The 19,768-nt window shown below is 56.8% G+C and overlaps 8 protein-coding genes across 8 annotated transcripts; 5 read left to right on the forward strand and 3 right to left on the reverse strand.

The window, feature by feature from the left end:
* Positions 1–228: 228 nt before the first annotated feature.
* On the reverse strand, positions 229–3,561 carry PHSY_003400 (likely protein kinase; the record flags this gene model as incomplete). Its single annotated transcript, XM_012334020.1, has 5 exons — positions 229–1,902; positions 2,018–2,096; positions 2,173–2,427; positions 2,993–3,050; positions 3,480–3,561. The coding sequence occupies 5 exons, from the start codon at positions 3,559–3,561 to the stop codon at positions 229–231; spliced, it is 2,148 nt and encodes a 715-aa protein (XP_012189410.1).
* A 529-nt stretch (positions 3,562–4,090) lies between these two features.
* On the forward strand, positions 4,091–5,209 carry PHSY_003401 (hypothetical protein; the record flags this gene model as incomplete). The annotated part of the gene is made up of 1 exon (XM_012334021.1): positions 4,091–5,209. One exon carries the CDS (start codon positions 4,091–4,093, stop codon positions 5,207–5,209), a length of 1,119 nt encoding a protein of 372 aa, XP_012189411.1.
* A 1,621-nt stretch (positions 5,210–6,830) lies between these two features.
* Positions 6,831–7,945, forward strand: PHSY_003402 (hypothetical protein; the record flags this gene model as incomplete). Its single annotated transcript, XM_012334022.1, has 2 exons — positions 6,831–7,235; positions 7,358–7,945. The coding sequence occupies 2 exons, from the start codon at positions 6,831–6,833 to the stop codon at positions 7,943–7,945; spliced, it is 993 nt and encodes a 330-aa protein (XP_012189412.1).
* Positions 7,946–8,902: 957 nt separating this feature from the next.
* Positions 8,903–9,238, forward strand: PHSY_003403 (hypothetical protein; the record flags this gene model as incomplete). The annotated part of the gene is made up of 1 exon (XM_012334023.1): positions 8,903–9,238. One exon carries the CDS (start codon positions 8,903–8,905, stop codon positions 9,236–9,238), a length of 336 nt encoding a protein of 111 aa, XP_012189413.1.
* A 211-nt stretch (positions 9,239–9,449) lies between these two features.
* PHSY_003404 (hypothetical protein) lies at positions 9,450–10,192 on the reverse strand (the record flags this gene model as incomplete). Its single annotated transcript, XM_012334024.1, has 3 exons — positions 9,450–9,574; positions 9,935–10,044; positions 10,161–10,192. 3 exons carry the CDS (start codon positions 10,190–10,192, stop codon positions 9,450–9,452), a joined length of 267 nt encoding a protein of 88 aa, XP_012189414.1.
* Positions 10,193–10,503: 311 nt separating this feature from the next.
* Positions 10,504–13,803, forward strand: PHSY_003405 (hypothetical protein; the record flags this gene model as incomplete). Its single annotated transcript, XM_012334025.1, has 1 exon — positions 10,504–13,803. One exon carries the CDS (start codon positions 10,504–10,506, stop codon positions 13,801–13,803), a length of 3,300 nt encoding a protein of 1,099 aa, XP_012189415.1.
* Positions 13,804–14,091: 288 nt separating this feature from the next.
* PHSY_003406 (aminopeptidase) lies at positions 14,092–15,633 on the reverse strand (the record flags this gene model as incomplete). Its single annotated transcript, XM_012334026.1, has 1 exon — positions 14,092–15,633. The coding sequence occupies one exon, from the start codon at positions 15,631–15,633 to the stop codon at positions 14,092–14,094; it is 1,542 nt and encodes a 513-aa protein (XP_012189416.1).
* Positions 15,634–16,817: 1,184 nt separating this feature from the next.
* PHSY_003407 (hypothetical protein) lies at positions 16,818–19,415 on the forward strand (the record flags this gene model as incomplete). The annotated part of the gene is made up of 5 exons (XM_012334027.1): positions 16,818–17,840; positions 17,946–18,216; positions 18,482–18,645; positions 18,820–18,986; positions 19,268–19,415. The coding sequence occupies 5 exons, from the start codon at positions 16,818–16,820 to the stop codon at positions 19,413–19,415; spliced, it is 1,773 nt and encodes a 590-aa protein (XP_012189417.1).
* Positions 19,416–19,768: the final 353 nt, after the last annotated feature.

The raw sequence follows: 19,768 nt of genomic DNA on the forward strand, positions 1-19,768 counted from the left end.
CGGAGAAAGATCGAGGCAAACAATCATCGATGACTTGCCAAAGAGGAAGGAATTCGAGAGGGACGCAGGAGAATGAGGGGCGAACGATAAGAGGCGTCCGGCAAGAGGAGAGCGAGGCGACTCTTGACCTGTCGTGTATGAGGTGTTCAGTTGAGCGCTGGCGTGAAGGATTATCGGATGCTGTCAGATGCTGGAATCGAATGGGTATTGTTCGGAGGCATGAGAAAATCAAGATTCCCACTGATCCTCCTCCGGCTCGCGATCTCCCTCGACCTCTGCCATGGTGTGGAACAACTCGACCGCGAAAGCGTTCATAATACCCGGAGTCACCATCTCGGCTTCTTCCAGACAAGCGCGTAGATTGGCAAGCGTTCGCACGGCGTCTCGCCGAGACGCGACTGCCATGTTGAGCTGCTCGATGACAGGTAGGAACACAGTATCGAGCGCGGTGAGGCGTGCGGCCTGCTGCTGCTGCTGCTGCTGTTGTTGTTGTTGCTGTTGCTGGCTTTGGTAGGCTGAGTCGTGCGAGCCCTTTTGACGCTCCTGTGCCGCGTTCTGCTGACGAATGTGCATGTCTTCCATCCTTCTGCGTTCTTCCTCCACAGGGTCAGAGTAGTTGCGCCGGTTGTCCGCATAGTACGCGTCGGAAGCCTGACCGTTTCCATTGGACACTGGACGCTGCTGTGAGCTGGAACCGCCGGCGATGGCCTTGTCGTATGCGTCAGCCGCAGAAAAGCCGGGCTGGCGCTGGGCAGCATCACTCGCGCCGGCAGTCGGGATACCCGGTCGCGAGGGTGCTGCAGCGAGACGCACTGTGCCACTTGCCGAGCCCGATCCCGAACCCGCCGAGCCGGATGAACCGAATCTGCGATCGGGTTGTTGCTGTTGCTGGTATCGCTTTTGTTGCTCTTGCTGCTGCGCTGGTCGCTGGTGCTGTTGCTGTTGCTGCAATTGCTGTTGCTGCATTTGAGGCGAAGGCACAGCATGTCTCGGTGACTGCGGCGGCTGTGGGTGTGAGACTGGTTGTTCGTAGGTGGGCGAACGAGGCTGCGGCTGTGGCGATCGCGGCGGCTGCTGGAGCTGATGCTGCTGTTGTTGGTGTGGCGGGACTTGGGGAAGCTCTTTGGCCTGGTGTCGACCGGGAGGGGCATAATCGCCTTCGTTGACAGCCGCGGCGGCAGCGGCAGCCGTCATGGCACTCGCGGGCATGCGCATTGCCACAGTGCCGCGTCCACCGCGACGCATCGTGTTGCGAACGGTGCCAAAATCCCACATGTCCTCGCCTTCGTCCTGCAAGTCCTCGTCTGCCTCTTCGCTCTCCTCTGACTCGTGACGATCGCCACCTTCCGCCTTCCATCGCTCGAGCCTCTCGATGAGCTCGGTGAGGTAGGCGGTCTTCTTGGCTTTGCGGATGAAAGGATGCTTGAGAAGCTCCTTGGCAGCAGGACGATTGGCTGGGTCACGCTGCAGACAGAGGTTGATGAATTCCTTGAACGGTCGAGAGAAGGGCCCTTCCAGTTGGGGAGGCGGATTTTTGGGAATGAGGAAGAGCACCTTCATCGGATGAAGGTCGGCGTACGGCGGCTCGCCCATGGCGAGTTCGATGGCTGTGATGCCCAAACTCCAAATATCGGCCTTGAAATCGTATCCGCTCTGCTTGATCACTTCAGGACTCATCCAGTAAGGTGTGCCGACAAACGTGTTCTTCTTGGTCATAGTGGCGGTGAGTTGACCCGAGACACCGAAATCGGCGAGCTTGACATCACCCGTGGCTGAGAGCAAGATGTTGGCTGCCTTGATGTCGCGATGCAGTTTTCCTTCGCTGTGCAGATACTCAAGACCTTTGAGCAGCTCGCGCACGACAATGGCGATGTAGTCCTCGCGGAATTTGCCAGGTTTCATCTGCAGTGTTCGGGAACGTGCCGATGAGAGAATGCACGGGTCAGACAGATGCGTCAGCCGAGACGGCTTCTCAGAAAGCGGATGTATGCGTGTCGGCTGAAAGACGGGCACTTACGAGGTCTGAGCAACTGCCTCCAGAGCAGTATTCCATGACGATCCACAGACTGGTGCCCTTGAGCCAGGAGCCATGGTATCTGCAAAGGCGAAGCGTGGCCACGTTCGTCAGCGAATCTGTACCCACAAGTCCGCAACGCGCTGAAGGCAACTTACTTTGTGACGTGAGCGCTGTCGAGTTGACTCAAGATGGCAATCTCTTGCTGAATGTCGTCGATTTCATCTTCTGCGTTCTCGAGGTCGATGATCTTGATGGCGACAGGTTGCCTGGATCGCTTGTCGAAGCCTTTGTACACTTCGCCGAAGGATCCTTTGCCGACGCGGTCCTGCTTGACGTAGTAGTCCTCCGGATCGGCGCCGTGGGGTGGTTCCATCATCTCGTTATCGGTATGCGTAGGAACTAGGCCAGTGCTGTTGGACGGACAGGTTGTTTATCAGGGCAGCGCCTTTGCTGTTCGTATGCCGAAGAAGCGCGGTTGGATGCTGCGCTCAGCTCGACCCGGTGGGAAATCGCACAAGTCGCGGGTATCGATGCAAGCCTGGCTTCAAGCCGGGTGATGGGTGGATGGATGGATGGATCGGTCAAGAGCACCCTATCAGATCGACGGAGCACGGGCGTGAGAGAATGCAAATGTGATGGCTGCCTCAGGAACGGGTCGGGGTATCGAGGTCAAGGATCGCTTCGAAGGTGCAAACACAAGACAAATGCCGGAGAAAGATGGATGCAAGGAGCCGAATCCAGGGCGAGGGCGAAGAAAGCCGACGGACAGGCGCCGGTGCCTCGAGGAAGAGGTTGGTGATGGTCAAGAGCACAAGGCGGAGATGGCGTCCGAAGTGCAGAGGACTGGCCGAGAGGTTGCTGTGATACTGTAGCACCTGTATGCCGTTCGACGAGAGCGGGCGAGTGGATGAATGCGAAACCCTGTGTGATGATGGAAGCGACGAAGCGGAGAATTGCAATCAGGGGCTAAGCTACCGAACGGCTAACGAGTGGGCGGCGGAACAGCAAAATCCACTCTGGCTCGCCTGCGTCCCTGAAACAGGGAAAAACAACCGAGTGTTGGTCTGCTTCACCACAGAGACACACACACCGCACGCCCGGCCACGGGAGCGCGCGGTAAGTCGGGGGAAAGAAAAATAACACACGCAGGCCACTACATGGCTCTGTCGCTCCCACACTAATCGCGTCACATTTTGCTGGCGCGCGGCGGATGTTGAACTCCAATATAGGCGCCAACCAACGTCTTTGCACGGTTCAGCCAAGTTCAAGACGGTCGATCGAGCAAGCCACCTAGCCTTGCTTCATCTCCAACATCGCCTGACCTTGTATCGCCATGTGGACCCCATTCAGGGATATTTTGAATGAGCTATTGGTGCTGTGTGTTCGGACCCAAGCTCCGCTTCGGCGGGAGAAAGCCCCTAACAGAGGCGGCTGCGAAAATGGGATTAGGCGCAGCACTGACGACACATTGCTGCTGCCTGAATTTGATCTTCCGCGTCGATGCGAAGCAACCGCTTTTCTGAGAAGAACAGGCGGCCACACATGGGTTCGCCGGCGCAGCATCAGATGGCCGGGGGCAAGAGCGTTCATCACAACCCTCGTTTTTTGACCTTACGGTCGCAGGATGTCGTTGCCATGAAGAGAACGTAGCGCGACAACCTGCCTATTTAGGCCATTGGGAATATCGGGAGCCGATTTGACTGATTTGGTCCTTCTGGAGGCCTCGTTATCGAGATCGACGAATTCCTTCCCAAATTGAGCTTGTCAGCATCGGTAGGCGAGGCAGCAGCAGCGCTTTCCTGCCGCGTTTCTTCTCGACGCCCAATTTTGAATAGCCGGTTTAGACGGCTCGACTCGACTTGATCCTCTTCTGTTAGGCCCGAAGCGCTCAAACCCACCTCCATACCGTCAACATAACACACTTCTCGCTAGCGGCCGCACCGTGTTTCCTCCACGCTCAGATCTGCTCGACGGTCTCCCTTCCTCCGAGGATCTCTGGGAACATCTTGGCACTGAAGTGACCGCCAAAGTAGAATCGAGCACCCCGAGCATCCTCGCTGACACGCAGCCAGAATGACTTCAACGCAGCCCGCTGCGGGCACTGCCGTTGCGCCCGTCAAACTCTCGACAGCGGAAGGATTCGTGGCAGGCGCATTGGCGGCCATGACGGCCGTGACCGTCACGAATCCGATGGAGGTTTGCAAGACTCGCATGCAGCTTCAGGGAGAACTCATGTCGGCAGCGCCGCGCGTGCTCAGCGGCCAAGCTGGCTCGGCAGCACCCCAGACTGGCGCCCAGAATGCCGTCGGCGCACGACTCTACAAGTCATCACTGGACTGTTTCGCCAAGACGCTCAAGTCGGAAGGCATCAAGGGAGTACAACGAGGTATTGGCGCCGCCTACGTGTATCAGGTGCTGCTCAACGGCAGTCGTCTCGGCTTCTACGAGCCATTGCGCAAAGCGATCAACCGTGCAGCAGGCAAGCGACCGGAGGAGCAGTGGGCAGCGGGTGCCTTCGCGGCAGGTGCATCGAGCGGATGTGTAGGTGCCATCCTCGGCAATCCGCTCTTCCTCATCAAGGCACGAATCCAGGCATACAGTCCGCACTTTGTCATCGGCAAGGCGTCGCACAACTACAAGAGCACCATCGATGGTCTGGTCAAGATCGTCCGGAGCGAAGGAGCTCGCGGTCTGGTGCGGGGTATGGACGCTGCCGTGTTGCGGACGGCAATGGGAAGCACAGTACAGCTGCCAGCGTATACATGGTTCAAGAGCTACTTGACCAACATGGACGTCGATGCCAACCCGTACAATCCGCTTAAGTTCCTCGCCAACAAACCCAACTCCTTCTTCACCTATTTTGCATCATCCATCTTCAGCGGCCTCTGCGTATGCGCCGTGATGCAGCCAGCGGACACGGCCCTGACCCGCATGTACAACCAGCCGGTCCGAATCGACGAGCGCGGCCGTAGCGTCGGAACGCTGTACCGCAACCCCTTCCACTGCCTCTACCTCACCGCCAAATCAGAGGGCGTATTGGGCTGGTACAAGGGTACCACAGCGCATCTCTTCCGTATCGCACCGCACACCGTGTTGACGTTGGTGGTCAACGAGGCGTATTTGCGGTGGTACACCAACTTCAAAGCCGGTCGCTCCTTGTTGGATGCTCCTCCGGCTGTCAAGAGTACGTAAAGGGACGTCGTCGGATTGGAAATCGCAGCATATAAACAAGGAGATCTGGGCATAGGCGTGGAACAAAAGTAATCAATCATGATAGACTCTCGGAAAGAGCCATTGCAAGCCTAGTGACCATGATGAGCCGCCTGAATGATCTGTCGATGACGGGCATCGCTGAATGTTGATGTTAGACCTTCCCGCGCTTAGGTGCTGTTCGAATAATTTGCTCACTGGGCTGCCACGTCGCGAGAATCCGCTTGCTATTCGAGTCTGAAGAAGAGTTCGAGGAATGTGATGGACAGCTGGCTCGATGGCAGTCGCCTCTTGCGCCAGTCGATAGTCTACATCATGACCATCGTACAACGATATTGTGGCGTCAAGGAACGGACCCAATGCTCAGGTCGTATGACATGTCCTCCTTGAAAGGTGAAGAGTGGCCATAGCCACAATGTAGACAAGCGATCGTCTGGCGAATCAGGGCAAAACATTGATCACACCAGCAGTACGGATCGCTGAAGCTTGTCCTTGAACGGTGAGACACCGGCGTTTTTGACAGCAGCAGGTGCAGCAACAGCCCGTCACAGACGAAGCAGATCCCGCTCTTTCCGCATCGAACCCTAACGAAAGCTGTTTGACGTGACAGCTGTAAGTCATGCTCTTAGGCTCACCAGCTGTGCATTGTATTCAAAGCGGTCATCAGACTCTTGAATTTGGCATAACGAAAACAATACATTTCAAAGGCTTCTCTCAAAATCATCCTATGCAAGTCTGTTCTCATTGGCGACTCTCACCCTCCGCTGGCGCAATCGTTGTCCCCTTCAGCAGAGCGAAGCTAATATGGGCTGCACAACGGCATCAATCGATGTATCAGGATCGTCTGGACAAATGCATCGTTTTCATGGCCAATCTAAGCGCCAGTATTTTTGACATGAGAATGGCAAGACAGAGAGAGAGAGAGAGAGAGAGGTCCAGGCGGCAGTGTCATTGTGCAGAGAGGAAATGAAAAATTAGCGTAAAAGCACTGACCAAGTTCTGTGGGCGCGTCGACGCTGAAAGAGAAAAACAAGAGCGGGAACTGCAGAGTGAGGTGGACACTCTCTCTTTCGTGCCACTCTGGAGCGGTTTCATGTCCATGCTCATTCCGTGCTGCACCTCCTGCCTGCTCGGTTCTTCCAAGCTCGGGTGCCTCCTTACCTCCTCCTTTCTTCTCTTCGACCCTCTCCATCAACTTTCAAAACACAAGCCACTTGCCACGCGGACCATCACGATCGCTCCCGTCTAACGCACGCAGTCGACACCGCGCTCCACGCAGAATTGGTCATCCAGTCGCTTCTCGTCTTTCCACCATCGGCAACCGAGCAGGCTTCCCTTTACGAGTTCGTCCAACAACATCTTGTTGTCTTTCTTTCCATCTGATTTTATATATAGGTATGTACTCCAAGCCCGCCATGCTCCGTCTCCATCTTGCCTCTCCTCCTCCTCCTCCTTCTCCTCCTTATCGTGCACTGCTCCACCATCTGGTGACACGCCGGCATCTGTCTGCAAAATCGCTCGCACTTTGCTGGACCCATACGGACATAGTCTACCTCATACCCGCAAGACTTCATAGCTGACGTTCCCTCTTACCGCGAAAACCATGGCTGCTCGTCTCGATTTCAATACCTACGACTCTTCTTCGTCATCTTCGGCTCCTTCCTCGTCGGCTTCCTTCGCCCGCTTCGGTGCATCTGCAGCAAGTCCGTATTCCACAATGGCTTCCTACGGCGCGTCTCCATACGCCTCTACGAGCACCAGCTCGCAGAACGAGTCACCGCTCGACAAGGTGCGCGAATACACGTCCAAGGTCGAGGACCTCATCGACCAGTACACGCAGCCCATCAAACCGCATCTGCCCGCTCTCGGTCGATTCCTCATCGTCGTCACCTTCCTCGAAGATGCACTGCGCATCATGACTCAATGGTCCGACCAAAAGTACTACCTGCAACGTCACCGTGGCATCCCTTGGGGCATCAGCCACATTTTCCTTCTCTCCAACGTGATCGTGAGTATTAAAAACAGCAGCTGAGCGGAACAGCCTTCCGGACGGAAGCGATGGATTCTGAAGAAGGATCCCTACTGACGTCTCTTTTCTGCGACTGCATTTCCCACTCTGTTCCTATACAGGTCATGTGCGCTGCCTCTGCGGCCGTGATCATGCGCAAGTACCCCGAGATCTCGGTCGGCGCCTTGTTTGGTGTCGTGGTGGTGCAAGGATTCGGATACGGTCTCATCTTTGATCTCAACTTTTTCCTCCGCAACCTCTCGGTGGTCGGTGGCCTGCTCATGGTGCTCTCGGACAGCTTCGCGGCCAAGAAGAACATTTTCGCCGGACTTCCAAGCCTCAGCGAGACGGACCGCAAGATCTACTTCCAGCTGGCGGGACGTGTGCTGCTCATCTTCCTCTTTATCGGATTCATCATTCAGGGCGAATGGTCGCTGGCACGTGTGCTCGTCTCGGTGCTCGGCTTGGGTGCCTGCATCATGGTGGTCGTCGGCTTCAAGGCACGATGGAGCGCCAGCTTCCTCGTGCTGATCCTCAGCGTGTTCAACCTGTTTGTCAACAACTTTTGGACGGTGCACTCGGCCCACCCTTCGCGCGACTTTTTGCGCTACGACTTTTTCCAGACGCTCTCGATCGTGGGTGGTCTGCTGCTGCTCGTCAACATGGGACCTGGTGGTCTCTCGGTCGACGAGCGAAAGAAGGTCACCTAAGCGTCGAATCTTCTGTAGTCGTCGCGAGCAACCGTCGATGGGCTCTTCGTCGAGGGAAACAGCCCCTCGTGGGTGTTCCGGGAGCTCGCGACAGGTACCCATCTAATCTCTTTCCTCTCATCAGAGCAAATTTATGCGATCCTACTTGGTCCTGTATATCTTCCAACAAGCTTTGACACTGTCTTTGCCGCGCACTGTCATCGAAAAACTGATTCCCGAGTTCCTATCTGTGCGGTGTGTAGCCTGCAGGCTCGAAAGCTCGGCGTTATCGTGGCCAGACGTGAGAGAGTGTGGAATCGGTTGGATCGGGCCGCAGATTTGTCGATACTGGATCAGGGTGGGCGCCTCTTTTTTTTTTGGTATTGGATTTTTTGGTGCCATTATTTTTTGAGTGAGATTTTTACTCTTGGCCCACTGACATCATATCTCTCACGACCAAGCACCGCCTTTGGAGATCCGTACATGGCACGTGCTTCGAGCAACAACGCCCAACTCATCATCAGGAATGTATCAACGGTAGGCTCATTGATCCTACTTTCAGAATCGAAGACCAAAGAGACTCGAGGACCTTGAACGAAAGAACAGGCGAGAGGAAGACAGGGTTCCGGAGGGTCCAAGATTTAAAGCTCGGGGCTGGTTTAGCCTGTACTCCATCCCGACCCAACACCTGCTCTGGAGGCTCTGGACTGACGTTCAGAGACGTTCGATAAAGATCACTCAAGACTCGACTCTGTATGAGCCACGAAAGATCGAGAACCAACGTCTGAGCCATGCGTCATTGCAGTTTCGTGTGGCGGGCGCTAACACTGCACGAATGAGTGAGCGGACAGCTGCGATGGTTGCGGATTGCGGTGCTGCTTGGCAACCGCGATGACGCCTAGGTTGCTGGTGATCCGCCCCGAATCGGACCCCCGCCCTTTTTGACGAGATTTCGGAGCAGTTCCATGCAACGGCCGCATGGAAACAGGGTCCTCTCGTCTTCTGCCTCGATTATTGTCTCCAAGGCCAGCTATGATACGGTGGTCGGTCGTCTTGCACTGCCAACTTCGCTTGCCACAACTCCGCTACGAGCGCCTCGAGACGCCATCTTTCGGCTGGAAAAGCGTGCGGGTTGATTCTCGCCACACGGCGACAGAGGCGGTGCTGTACGAAGCGATGGCGGTCGGCCTGCCGAAGCGTGTCACATGGCAGCAAGCAGCTGGCCCCCCGCAGAAGGTCACGTCGTCGTCATGCCAACAAACTCGCGAGATGATGTGGGTGGTCGAGGCGCAGGGAAGCTTCGAGACGCTCTAACTGCAATCGACTCGTTCTAGCTGCAACGCGTGGGCTCGTTTGACCAGTACGTACTGCACTGTGCAGTAGTGACGTGCGAAGATCGAGTGGCTTGCTGCAAAGCATGCGGATGGTGAGAGACTTGCCGCGAAGCTTCGCTGCGAGTCTCGATCCTCTTGTCGGACTCGAAACCCACCAACAGCTGCGACGGCACAATCCGAGTTTGACGACACTATCGTACAGCAGCGGTCCGCTCGGAATACGTTCGGGTCGAGGACCGGATGCGAAGTCGTCGAACCATATAAGGATCGCAGTGTCTCGCCTCCACACGTTTGGGCACCCTTGTTTGCTGCACACCTGCATGTCCAATAAGGTTTTACGCTCGAGCACGCTCGAAACCCTCACTAAGCAGACGCCACCACATCATTGCGCAATTGGGCATCCCACTCATCCGCACTCACTCGAACTTACTCTCACTCTCACTCATCCATACCTCACTCATCTTGTTGGCACGCAAAAGTGGAAGAGCCAAGGAAACCAAGTGAGCCGTTTCGAACCTGCCGATCTAGTCCAGCCAACTCACGTGCACAGCCGAACCGAGCCACTGCAGAGTCACTCATCGCACCGTCACGGTCTGGACTCAACGCTACCTCGCCAGTCACCGAGCGATCTGCCAGCCCAAGCCGCCTCTTCTACGCCTTGGATCGTTGATCTCACCTCGCAGCTTCTCTCGCAACCTCTCCAGCACCTCAGCCGAAACCCTTGACCGCTCGCTTCCGGCAAACTCCTGCATCTTTCCGACACCCTTGCCGATTGCCGTGGAAGTGCTGCAAAGGGAGTAACCACTGGCTTGGGTCAGTCATCTAGCTCGCTTCTTCCTATCTTTCTGGCTTCCAGCCCTTGTCTTGTCGGCTACGCCCTCAATTGTGCGTGGGCGACGCACCAGAGGACCCGTTGGACGGTTCCGGGACGCATTTCGACGTTCCTCTAAGCTTTCTCTCTCCCAATTTAAGAGGAGGGCGGTCTGATGAGCACAGGAGCAAGGCACCTCCTCCGATCCGTCCAGCAACCGACAAAAGCTGCCCTCAACACCACCATCACCATCATCATTAGCTTTCCGACTGCAATCTTCACGACACCACCCTCATAGCAACACCATCACGAGAGATCGTCCCAACAATCACCACAACGCTCATCCTCCCTCTCCAGTCATCATTATCATCAAATAGCTCCCCATGGCTGCCCCTATGACCATGCCGAATCATTCTTCGACCGCTCGGTCGACCATGGCAAGCGGCTCGCCAATACCTTCGCCTGGCCCAGAATTCCTCTCACCATTCTCCTCTTCAGCAATCGACATGTCGCCTCGGTACGGAAACAGCTGTGCGCTCACTATCCTCAAAGGGGACGCTGACCACCCTATCAGCGCGCATTCACCCATCCACAGGAAGCTCGATCCTTCCTCTAGTCGCTCTTCTCCCTCACAAGCTTCGCGCTTCGCCACTTCCTTCTCCGACATCCGATCCTCATCCAAGGGCGCATCATCCGGCTTCGACTCGAGCGTCAATGTTCACGCCATCTCGGATCACGGCATCCTCCTACCCTTCCTCGATCGACCAACTGAAGTCAAGGAACTGCTCTTCGACACAAAGGCCAACGAAGCGCTCCTCTACAAGCTCTGCAGTGTCTTTGGCGGCAATTTGGATCAGCCTACTCAGCGTGGTAAGGATGAGCGATGGGACGAGATGCTCGAGCTCCTCATCGAACTCGATCGTCCTCTGCTCGACGACGAGGATTGGCTCATCCGCCTCGAGTTGCTCGTCATGGAACGCTCACCTTCGCTATGGGCTCAGCTCGCACGCTGCTTGGGTGCCGAAGGACTCACGCTGCATCCAGCCATCCAGCCAGGCTCCTCACGCTTCGACAGTTGGGCTCTGCCCTCACGCTACATGGACGCCAGCCACGACAATGACAGCCCACTCTCTCCCCCGTCTGCCGCTTCCAGTGACGACGACGACGGTCAGAACGACGACAGAGTCGTCGAGCGTTCACTTTCCATTGACCTCGAGCCTCTGCGTGCACTGCCATCGTCATACTCGGAGCAATCGGCGGCCAAGATGCGAAGGTCGTCCCTTTACGACCCCGTCTCGCCTGCAACTCAACAACCGCCTCTGTCGTCGTCCGAGTCTGCGGGAGCCATTGTCTCGCCCACTTCCGGTGGGTCTCCTGGCGATGGCGGTGGGGACACTGCCATGACCGGCTTGCTCGAAGACATTATGGAGGAACCGCAATCGTCGCCCCAGATGGAGGTGGGCGTCGGAAGCAGGAGGCGATCGCATTCTGGCAAGTTTGCCGGCTTGCGCATCTCGGCTCTCAGCTCCTCTGGCAACTCGGCGGTACGACGCAGCTCATGCGCTTCGAGCACCGCTTCGACGTCCCCTTTGCCGACGGGCGTCATGTCTCCCGCGGGTCTTGCGCCTGAAAGTCCGGGCGCTGCGCCTTCGCGTGAATCCTCGACTTCCTTCGCCAAGCATCGAAGGCTCAGCATGATCATGGTTCACAACCGTCCGGAGAGCCAGCACGAGCCCCATGGCCATCCGCATGGCAAGCTCGATCTCGACAAGGTTCCGTCTCCACGACGTTCCCCTTCTCGACGTCAACGCGGTGTCAGCGAAGCCTCGCAAACATTCAGTGGTCACCATGCCCCTCCCGCCCAGCAGCGACGTCGTGCTCAGAGCTTTGCGCGCTCATTTGCCGAGCTCGCGTCACCGACCATGCATCTCGAGAAGCTGCGAGCCGATCACGCCCAGGGCAAGGACGAACGACTGGCAGCTGAAGGATTGACAGAGTCCACACGCCGTATGAGCCTTCAGCAGCCGCTTCATCCATCTGTCTCCTCTGCCCCTGTTGGTGCCACGAGCGGTCTCGGGTTGGATGCTAGCCTCGGCAGCCCTCCAAGCCTCAGCTTGACATCGGGCAAGACCAGAAAGGCTACTGCTGGTCGCAAGCGCCTCGGCAGAAGCGGCAGTCGCGGAGCTGCCAGCTCGACGGGCTCTTCGTCGCCTCCCATCCCCGGTCTCTTGCCGGACGGTCGAACTCGCCATCCATCGGGCAGCTGCGGCTCGAGAGATCTTGCCGAGTCGATCGAAGCCTTTCGCAATTCGATGGGCCTCTCAACCTCGCCCTCGCCGAGCGAGCGGGACTTTGCGGACACGGTCGAGGAAAAGTCGACCGAATCGGCCACTCGTAAGCGCAAAGACATTGGCGTTGCCGACTTGCCGCAGCCCACCTCCAAGACTGTCGAGACCGCCGAGGCCAAAGTTTCCCGCAAGGGCTCTCCACCCGCCACCCGCGCTTCCTTCGAAGAGCACCAGGCCCAATTCGAAAAGCCCAAACACATGCAGGAGCTGGAGAATCGCGGCCAAGGTAGCAACAAATCTGGCAGCGGCCTCGCGCTCGGAGGCGGCTTCTCGCTCGCAAAGTCTGGCGCCAACTTTCGCGGACAGGGCCACGACGTGATGTCGGGTGCGCACGATGGCTGGCGTTCGAGCTTCAGCCGACGCGATGGCACTCGCACTCGAGGCTCTGACCACTTTTCACTCCGCTCGCCACCTGCTGTGCAGCGTCGACCGGGAGGCTTTGTCTCGCTGGCACAAGAGTACGAGCGTGCCAGGCGAGACCGACGCTCGAGCGAGGTCGCCTATTCGATCAACAGCAATGCCCTCGAGAGCTCGCCCTCCAGCAGCCTTGCCAGCTTTGACATTGGTGGCGGTGGTGATCATCACCGTCGTCGAAGCTCGGAAGAGTCGTTGCCGCGTCTGGAATTGCCTGGGACAGCGGGAGGCGAAGCCAAGGGTAAAAGTGGTACTCCGGACTTTGAGAGAGGTGACCCAACGCCGAAGGCTGGGCCCGGAGGTGGCATGACACCGCGAGCTTCGTTCGGCGGATCGTCGACGCGACTTCAAGGCTATCCGTTTCCCAACCTTGCGAACCGCATGACAGCACCAGCTGCAGCGCATGATGCTGGCGCAAAAGAGGTGAGCACACCCGGACGCAGTCGGAACTCGCTCGGCCCTGCTACACCGCTGAGCCCTCTCCATGCCTGTCAAGACCTCCTCAGTCCAACCCGTACGCCTTCTTCGACGAGCACACAATCTAGTCCTCGATCGCCAAGTATCGTGTTCCCGATCTCGCCGAACCCGTCCATCTCACGAGCGCAGGAATTCAAAAAGGCGCTCGAGACGCCCGCATGTCAAACCGCCTTTGCGCGAATTCACACCACCTGTGGCTCCACCGCCGAGGCTTCGATACGCGAACTCATCACGACTTGCGAGAGGAGCCACATGTCCGACGAAAGTTTGTTGGAGGAAGTTGGACGGCGCATCGGGTTGGTCGACCATGAACACGCGCAGGCCGTTGGGGGCAGAGTGGCGGAGGAGGCGGATCAAGTGTTGGCTGAAGAGGGGTATGAGGACAAGTGGGAGGTCTTCGAGGCGTTGTGCAGGAGTTTGGGCATGGGGAACGTCGAGTTGGGGTTGGCGAGGAGGAGGTGTGGTCCAGCAGTCGATACTTGTCGCCAAGAGTAGGAGGAAGGGGTGGAGAATCAGTTTCAGATCGTAGTCATATTCGCGCTATGGTCATCAGCATCATCATCATCAGCAAAATATCTTCGCACAGTCCAGCACAACACCATACACGCACAGCATTCTGAAATCCGCATTGCATTTTCCGTTTTCCCGTCCTCGTGGCAGTGAGAATCTAGGATGTGATGATCGCAAGATCGAGTAGAATGAGCATGGCAGCGTTGTGACGAGATGCGTGCCTTCAACGTCGCATCCACATCCCCCCTTTCGATCAGTCTCGCCACACGTCCATCACATATCGAACCCGGCAACATCCAACAGCGCAGCAACCACCACCTTAGCAATACTCCTCAACTGCTCTACATCATACCCTTCTCTCTCGGTCACATCCCCCGAGTTGTGGTACATGGGATCGGCAATCGGACCATTCCTCTCAAACACCCACGTCGCTGGGAAACCCTGCTCCCAAAAGCTCTGGTGGTCCGAGCAGCACGCCGGTGTGTACCCCTGTTCCAACTCCGGCGCGTACAGCTCAGCAATCTCCCAGAGATGCTTAGTCGCAGTGGTGGTGACGAACTTGTCCGGAAAAGCGATCTGCAGCGGCTCGCCGGGTTTTCGATAGGCGAGCATGTCCATCTGCACCGCCAGCTTGACCGGCGTAGAGCGGGAAGAGAGGTGGGCTGCGTAGCGTTGAGAACCTACGAGACCCTGTTCTTCGCCCGAAAAGGCGATGAGCTGGATCGGAGAGTCGAAGCCGAAGCCGGACGAACCGATGGCTCTGGCAATGGCGAGCAGAGCGGCTGTGCCGGAACCGTCGTCGTCACCACCCGGTGCGGTGGTGGATCCGAACGTTCCGCGCGAATCGTAGTGCGCCGAAACAACCACTTCCCTCTCTTCCCCAGCTTTCTTCGAGGTGTCCGACGCAGGGATACGACACACAACGTTAGGCGCAAAGTACGGCGAATACTCGAAGAATTCGCATCCACTGCCATTCACCCCGCGCAGCGATTCTTCCAGCTGCTGCTTGATCCACTTCGCGGCTAGGCGCGCGCCGTAGGTGGAGCTATGTCGGCTGTGCCACGTGCCGATGTCGCTTGGTTGCGGGTCTTCGCCGGTGAGAATGCGAAGATCCTTTTTGATTCGTGCGGGGGAGAGGGCGGACGAGGAGGCGATTTTGGCGATCACCGTGTTGTATTTGGGCTTCTTGAAGGTCGGCTCTGCTTTCTTGTCGTCGTTGAGTGGGGCGAGGTAGGAGAGAGGGTGGAAGGTGAGGTGGTGGAGACGTGTGTCGAAGGTGGCATGCTGGTCGATCGTGGCGAGTTGTGCATCCGAGACGGCGACGAGGAGGGAGCTGTCGTGGACGCTGATGAGTTTCAACGCTGTGTCTGGTGCAGATCCGGTGGAGAACTGGAACGCCATCTGACCTGAGCTCTGTTCGGCCATAGGTTCTTGCGAGATCGACGAGAGAACTTGGAGGGATCGCTCCTTCCATGTACCGGTTACCGCCACCCGTCCTGCATCCAGTTGGACAGCTTCCTGCTTGAACAGCACCACCTCCTGCGGTCCATTCTGAGCCAAACTCAGACCCCGAGCGCAAGCTTCATGCGAGGGCGCTCGATAGAGATACGACGCACCAGCGCCATCTCGCACCTTGGCCACTTCCGAAGCGCAGCCCGCAAAGTCGGCAGCAGACGAATCGGACTTCCAGTAACTCCACTCTTGCGTCGAGGCGGTTGCTACTCTTGGCGCGGCATCGGCGGTGGTAGCGCTGCTAGCCGCAAAGGCAAGCGATGCTGCGACCAGCACGCTCTTCGTCAGCTTCAAGTTCCGCATGGTCGGTCCTGCTCGATTCTGATGGATATGGTGTTGGCAGGAATATGCGGGGATACGAACTCAGCTTTTGACAGTCGGCCTTCAAGGGAGAGAGAGGGTCCGAGCGCAGCCGACGGTTCGATTTACTGGTAATGTTAGAGCTTTCATCTTGTCTCTGCATCACTCGCGCCCGCCAAGCTGTTCGTCAATTACTCTCCTCACAGAACGGTCTCGCTATTCCGTACATAGAATGCTCGTTCAGAAGTTCATCAGGTTGATGCTAAACGTGTAGAGCACGCTATGGCAGCTGTTTGAGAGCGGCTCAAAAAATGAAACGTTCAAGGTAGCAGCACGAGTATATTTTCTGGCGGATGTTTTGGCTCAGCAGAGCAGTATATGTCAATCGGACCCTCTCGCTTAGCCATTGACATTCAATCGGCTACAATTTGGAGCCTGGCTCGATGTTCACAAGAAGAGACTCTGGGCATATTTTCCACGACTCGTTCGCCGCGCGACCACTCCGAGCAGCGACCGCATCCAGAGGGAAGGAAGGCGGTCGGCGAGTTGTGTTCCTGGCTGCGAGAGTACTTCGGATCGCACCTCGAGCCTCTTTTGCTTGTTGTTTCTGGACTCTGCGATCAGTTTCGGCGCGAGCTCAAGCATCGTATCAGCCAAGTTATGGGCTGCACAAAGGGTGTTGAAGTGAGCTGTGTACGAACGTAACAGTACCATGAAACGGACTTGGTCACCGTGACGTGAACAAAGAAGCAACGAGAACGCCAACCTTGAAGTGTGACTTCAGGAAGTGAGCGACATCCTGTCGACTTCATTTGCGAGAGACTGCTGCGCGGAACCCGAAGCCTTCCGCGCTTTGTGCGGTACAGCCTGCCACCTTTCCCAGCCGCACTCGCCTCCTCTGTACATCCTCGCGCCGTTCCGCATCCTCTCTTCACTCCACCGCACCACTTCCAACACCATCGTCAACCTCAATCATCATCAACGGATCGATTCAAGTAAGTACCATCAGCATCGTGCAGCTCTTAACAAGGGCTTATACCGTTGCTCACCATCAGTCCGCTCCTCTCCTTGCTTCATCCACACAGCCCACCGATTCATCCGCCTGCCATCACCATAGCGACTCAACGCTTCCTTCCTCGACTGACCAACTTCGGCCGTTGTCCTTTAGTTGGTGTGCTCAGTCCATCATGCCAAAGCGATATTGGGCTACGTCTGACGACGGACACGGCGATGAGTCCCTCCTCCCGCCTGCAGCCTCTTCGTCAAAGCGAGCTGCTCACCAGCATGCTGAAGATAGCCACGGAGCTGGACTCAGGCCATACAGGGTGGGTGCAGATGGAGTTCCTGTTCCTATGGCCCCTTCCGCGGAAGGAGAAGCTGCCGAGCTTAAGCTCCTCTATGAGGAAGAAGAAACAAGCAAGGAGAAGCGAAGCCATGTCGTGGTTGGACACTTACTTGACGATGGCAGAATCGTACGCATCAAGACTCTTGCCGGCTGGCCCGAGAGCCAGTATACTCCGGAAGAGGAGGCTGAATTGGCTGCCCAGGCTGCCGAGGCTGCTGCAGCTGCTAGAAGGGAGGCTCAACGTCTGTCGGGTGACAGGAAAGGCGATCCAACGCGCGAGGTACGCCACTATGTCTGGACCCACCCGGACGTATGGCAGCCCAACGCGATGGTAGACTCTCTGCACTATCCCGACGTTGTCACAAGGGGACCCAACGTCAAGCAACGCAAGCTGGTCTTCCGGACTCAGGTTCACCTTCGCCTCACTGCAATGAGGAAGGAGCACAATACCAACGATCGACCCTGCCAGAAGTGTTTCGATCTCAAGATCACTTGCTTGGGTCCTGACGAGAACTTCAAGACCTCTGACCAGAATAAGTGCGCCAACTGCCGCTGCTTGGAGCATGTTTGCCAGCAGTTCACAGACGAAGAGTGGGACAAGATTGGCAATTCTTACGATCCTCGTCGCGACCTGGACCTGCCAGACTGGGACCCTGACTATGCCAATGCAAGGTCGGCCAATACGCTGAGCCGTTTCAAGCACATGGACACTGACAAGTCTTTCAACACGAGCAGGTTTATCAAGTACCTGGCAGAGGCAATGCGACTCCCAACGGAGAGGGTCGGAAGCGTATGGGAGGGGGTTGTATCCGCACTCGGTCCTGATTACAAAGTCGAACCGGATGACGAGATGGCCCCAGCCCAGGTGCTTGCCATCTGCAACATACTCCACCAGCATCGCGAATCGCATCCCTCACTCGACCCGAGAGTTGTCGATGCCAAAAAGATTGATCCGGAGGGTCCCTTTTAGTTTGATGCATGCTTCGTTTGCCTGTACGATCGCACACGTCGCAGAGACCGCAAACCCGAATCAAAAAATCGAGTCTTCCGATGGGATTGTGATTGTGATTGTGGCTGCAACCGCTCGGGTGGACGACATTATCCGAAGCATCGGGACGTAGACAAAGTTGCGTCTGAGCCTACACAGCCGACACGAGATGCAAGGAGTCTGATTGGGGCTGCGGTAAAAGAGCGCCGCGGCATCCTGGTTCATGTACGCAATGCCGCCGATAAGCAACAGTGTAAGTTAAGGTGCTTATTGCGATGGTTCTGCCGAGCATGTCGTCACGGTATCCTTGGCGTGAGGAGAATGATGCTTCTGCTCGAATTGCCTTTTGGCCAGGTGTCGCACAAAGTGGGGCGGCTAGCGGCAAAAGGCACTCCAGGGTACAACATGTTGTTCCAGGATTAGCCACACAACACAGTACTGCCGTGGAGAGCGCAGTTGGTGGGGGCCGCAAGAACCAGAAGCCGTTCTGTCCATCAAAGCCGCGTTGACTGTATCAGGTCTTGAGACCCCGCATCTCGCGCAGATTCAAATCGTCATCATCCTTGTTTCGTTCTCGCAATTCGCGGACTCCATCGACGTGATTTTCCCCGCAATCCTCCTTGCAATCGGCTCAAGCATACGAAGAGGCGTTGTTTCGACAAAGTGGCGGGTCTTCTTCGAGGTGCGTTTTGGACTCTGCGCATTAGGCGCAAGAGGACAGTTAGCGACATGGTCGGCGAAAGGGCCGAGAGGCCGGCATCGCAGGTCTTCCAAGGTTGCCAACGTAGCTTGTCGCCTGCGCTCTCGCAATCTCTGTGCAATGAGGCTATCCGAGTGGGCCCTTCTGGGATTTCAGTTGCTCGGAGCTTCGACTGTCGGCTTTCTGGCGTCGTGCCATCGGACGGTATTTGGATTGCCATTGTTGTTCGCCCACCCAATCATGACTGCAAAGAATCCGACCAACGTTGGCGACACAGTACAGTGGTCGCGGCGGGGCAAGGCTCACACTGACCGAAGAAGAAAGTAAGCCAACCATGCAATCATCCCTCGCCTAGCGTCTCGGCTGGCGATTCGTAAGCCGTCAGGTCGCTACCCGGCCCTCGCTTAGTGGCAGACCAGCAATTCCGAATTCCATTCGACGTTGCCATTGTCACCGACCTCGGACATCTCCGCGCGTTGTGTATCTATTTCGGTGAAGGTCCCGCTGGCGTCTCGTCCACCCTGTCAACATCGTGGTAACGCAGCTGATCAGCGTCTGTGAGCCTTTCTGGCCGAGCACCAACCGCGTGCTTCCTTTTTGTCAGGCGCGAGCTAGCGCAAGTTACGATACCGCGTTCACTCGTGTGCTCCCAGACCGTTCGCCAAGACTTCCCCTCGGTTGAGCTCTTCCGTACCTACGCTACCACAGCGAGCTTTGGAATCGAGGACTGCCAGAACGAGATCGCTGAATGAATGGACCCTGTTGAGAGGCAGGCGATGTACGAGGACCCTGTACCATTACGCGGTGCGCATATCGAATCCGACGGCTTGTCGCTGGCAGCAATAGCTAACGTTCCCAGACGTCCCTCAGGGCGAGTCTGGATCATACAGCAAGTACGCACGAATCGCTTGCCCTTCGATTGCGGTCGCCGTCAGTGCGCGCATCGAGGTTCGTGCTACCCACAATGTTGTGAGACCCTGTGCTCTGAATGCAATGAGATTCGAGACTTCCTATCCGTCGGTCAACTCAAAGTTTTTTTTTTCTGTTTCGCGAATGACTCGCAGGTCTGTTCAGCGATTGGCCTGTCGTGCGACGCAACGATTGC

The sequence above is a fragment of the Pseudozyma hubeiensis genome (genome assembly GCF_000403515.1).
Source record: "Pseudozyma hubeiensis SY62 DNA, scaffold: PHS35, whole genome shotgun sequence".
Classification (NCBI taxonomy): Eukaryota; Fungi; Basidiomycota; class Ustilaginomycetes; order Ustilaginales; family Ustilaginaceae; genus Pseudozyma; species Pseudozyma hubeiensis.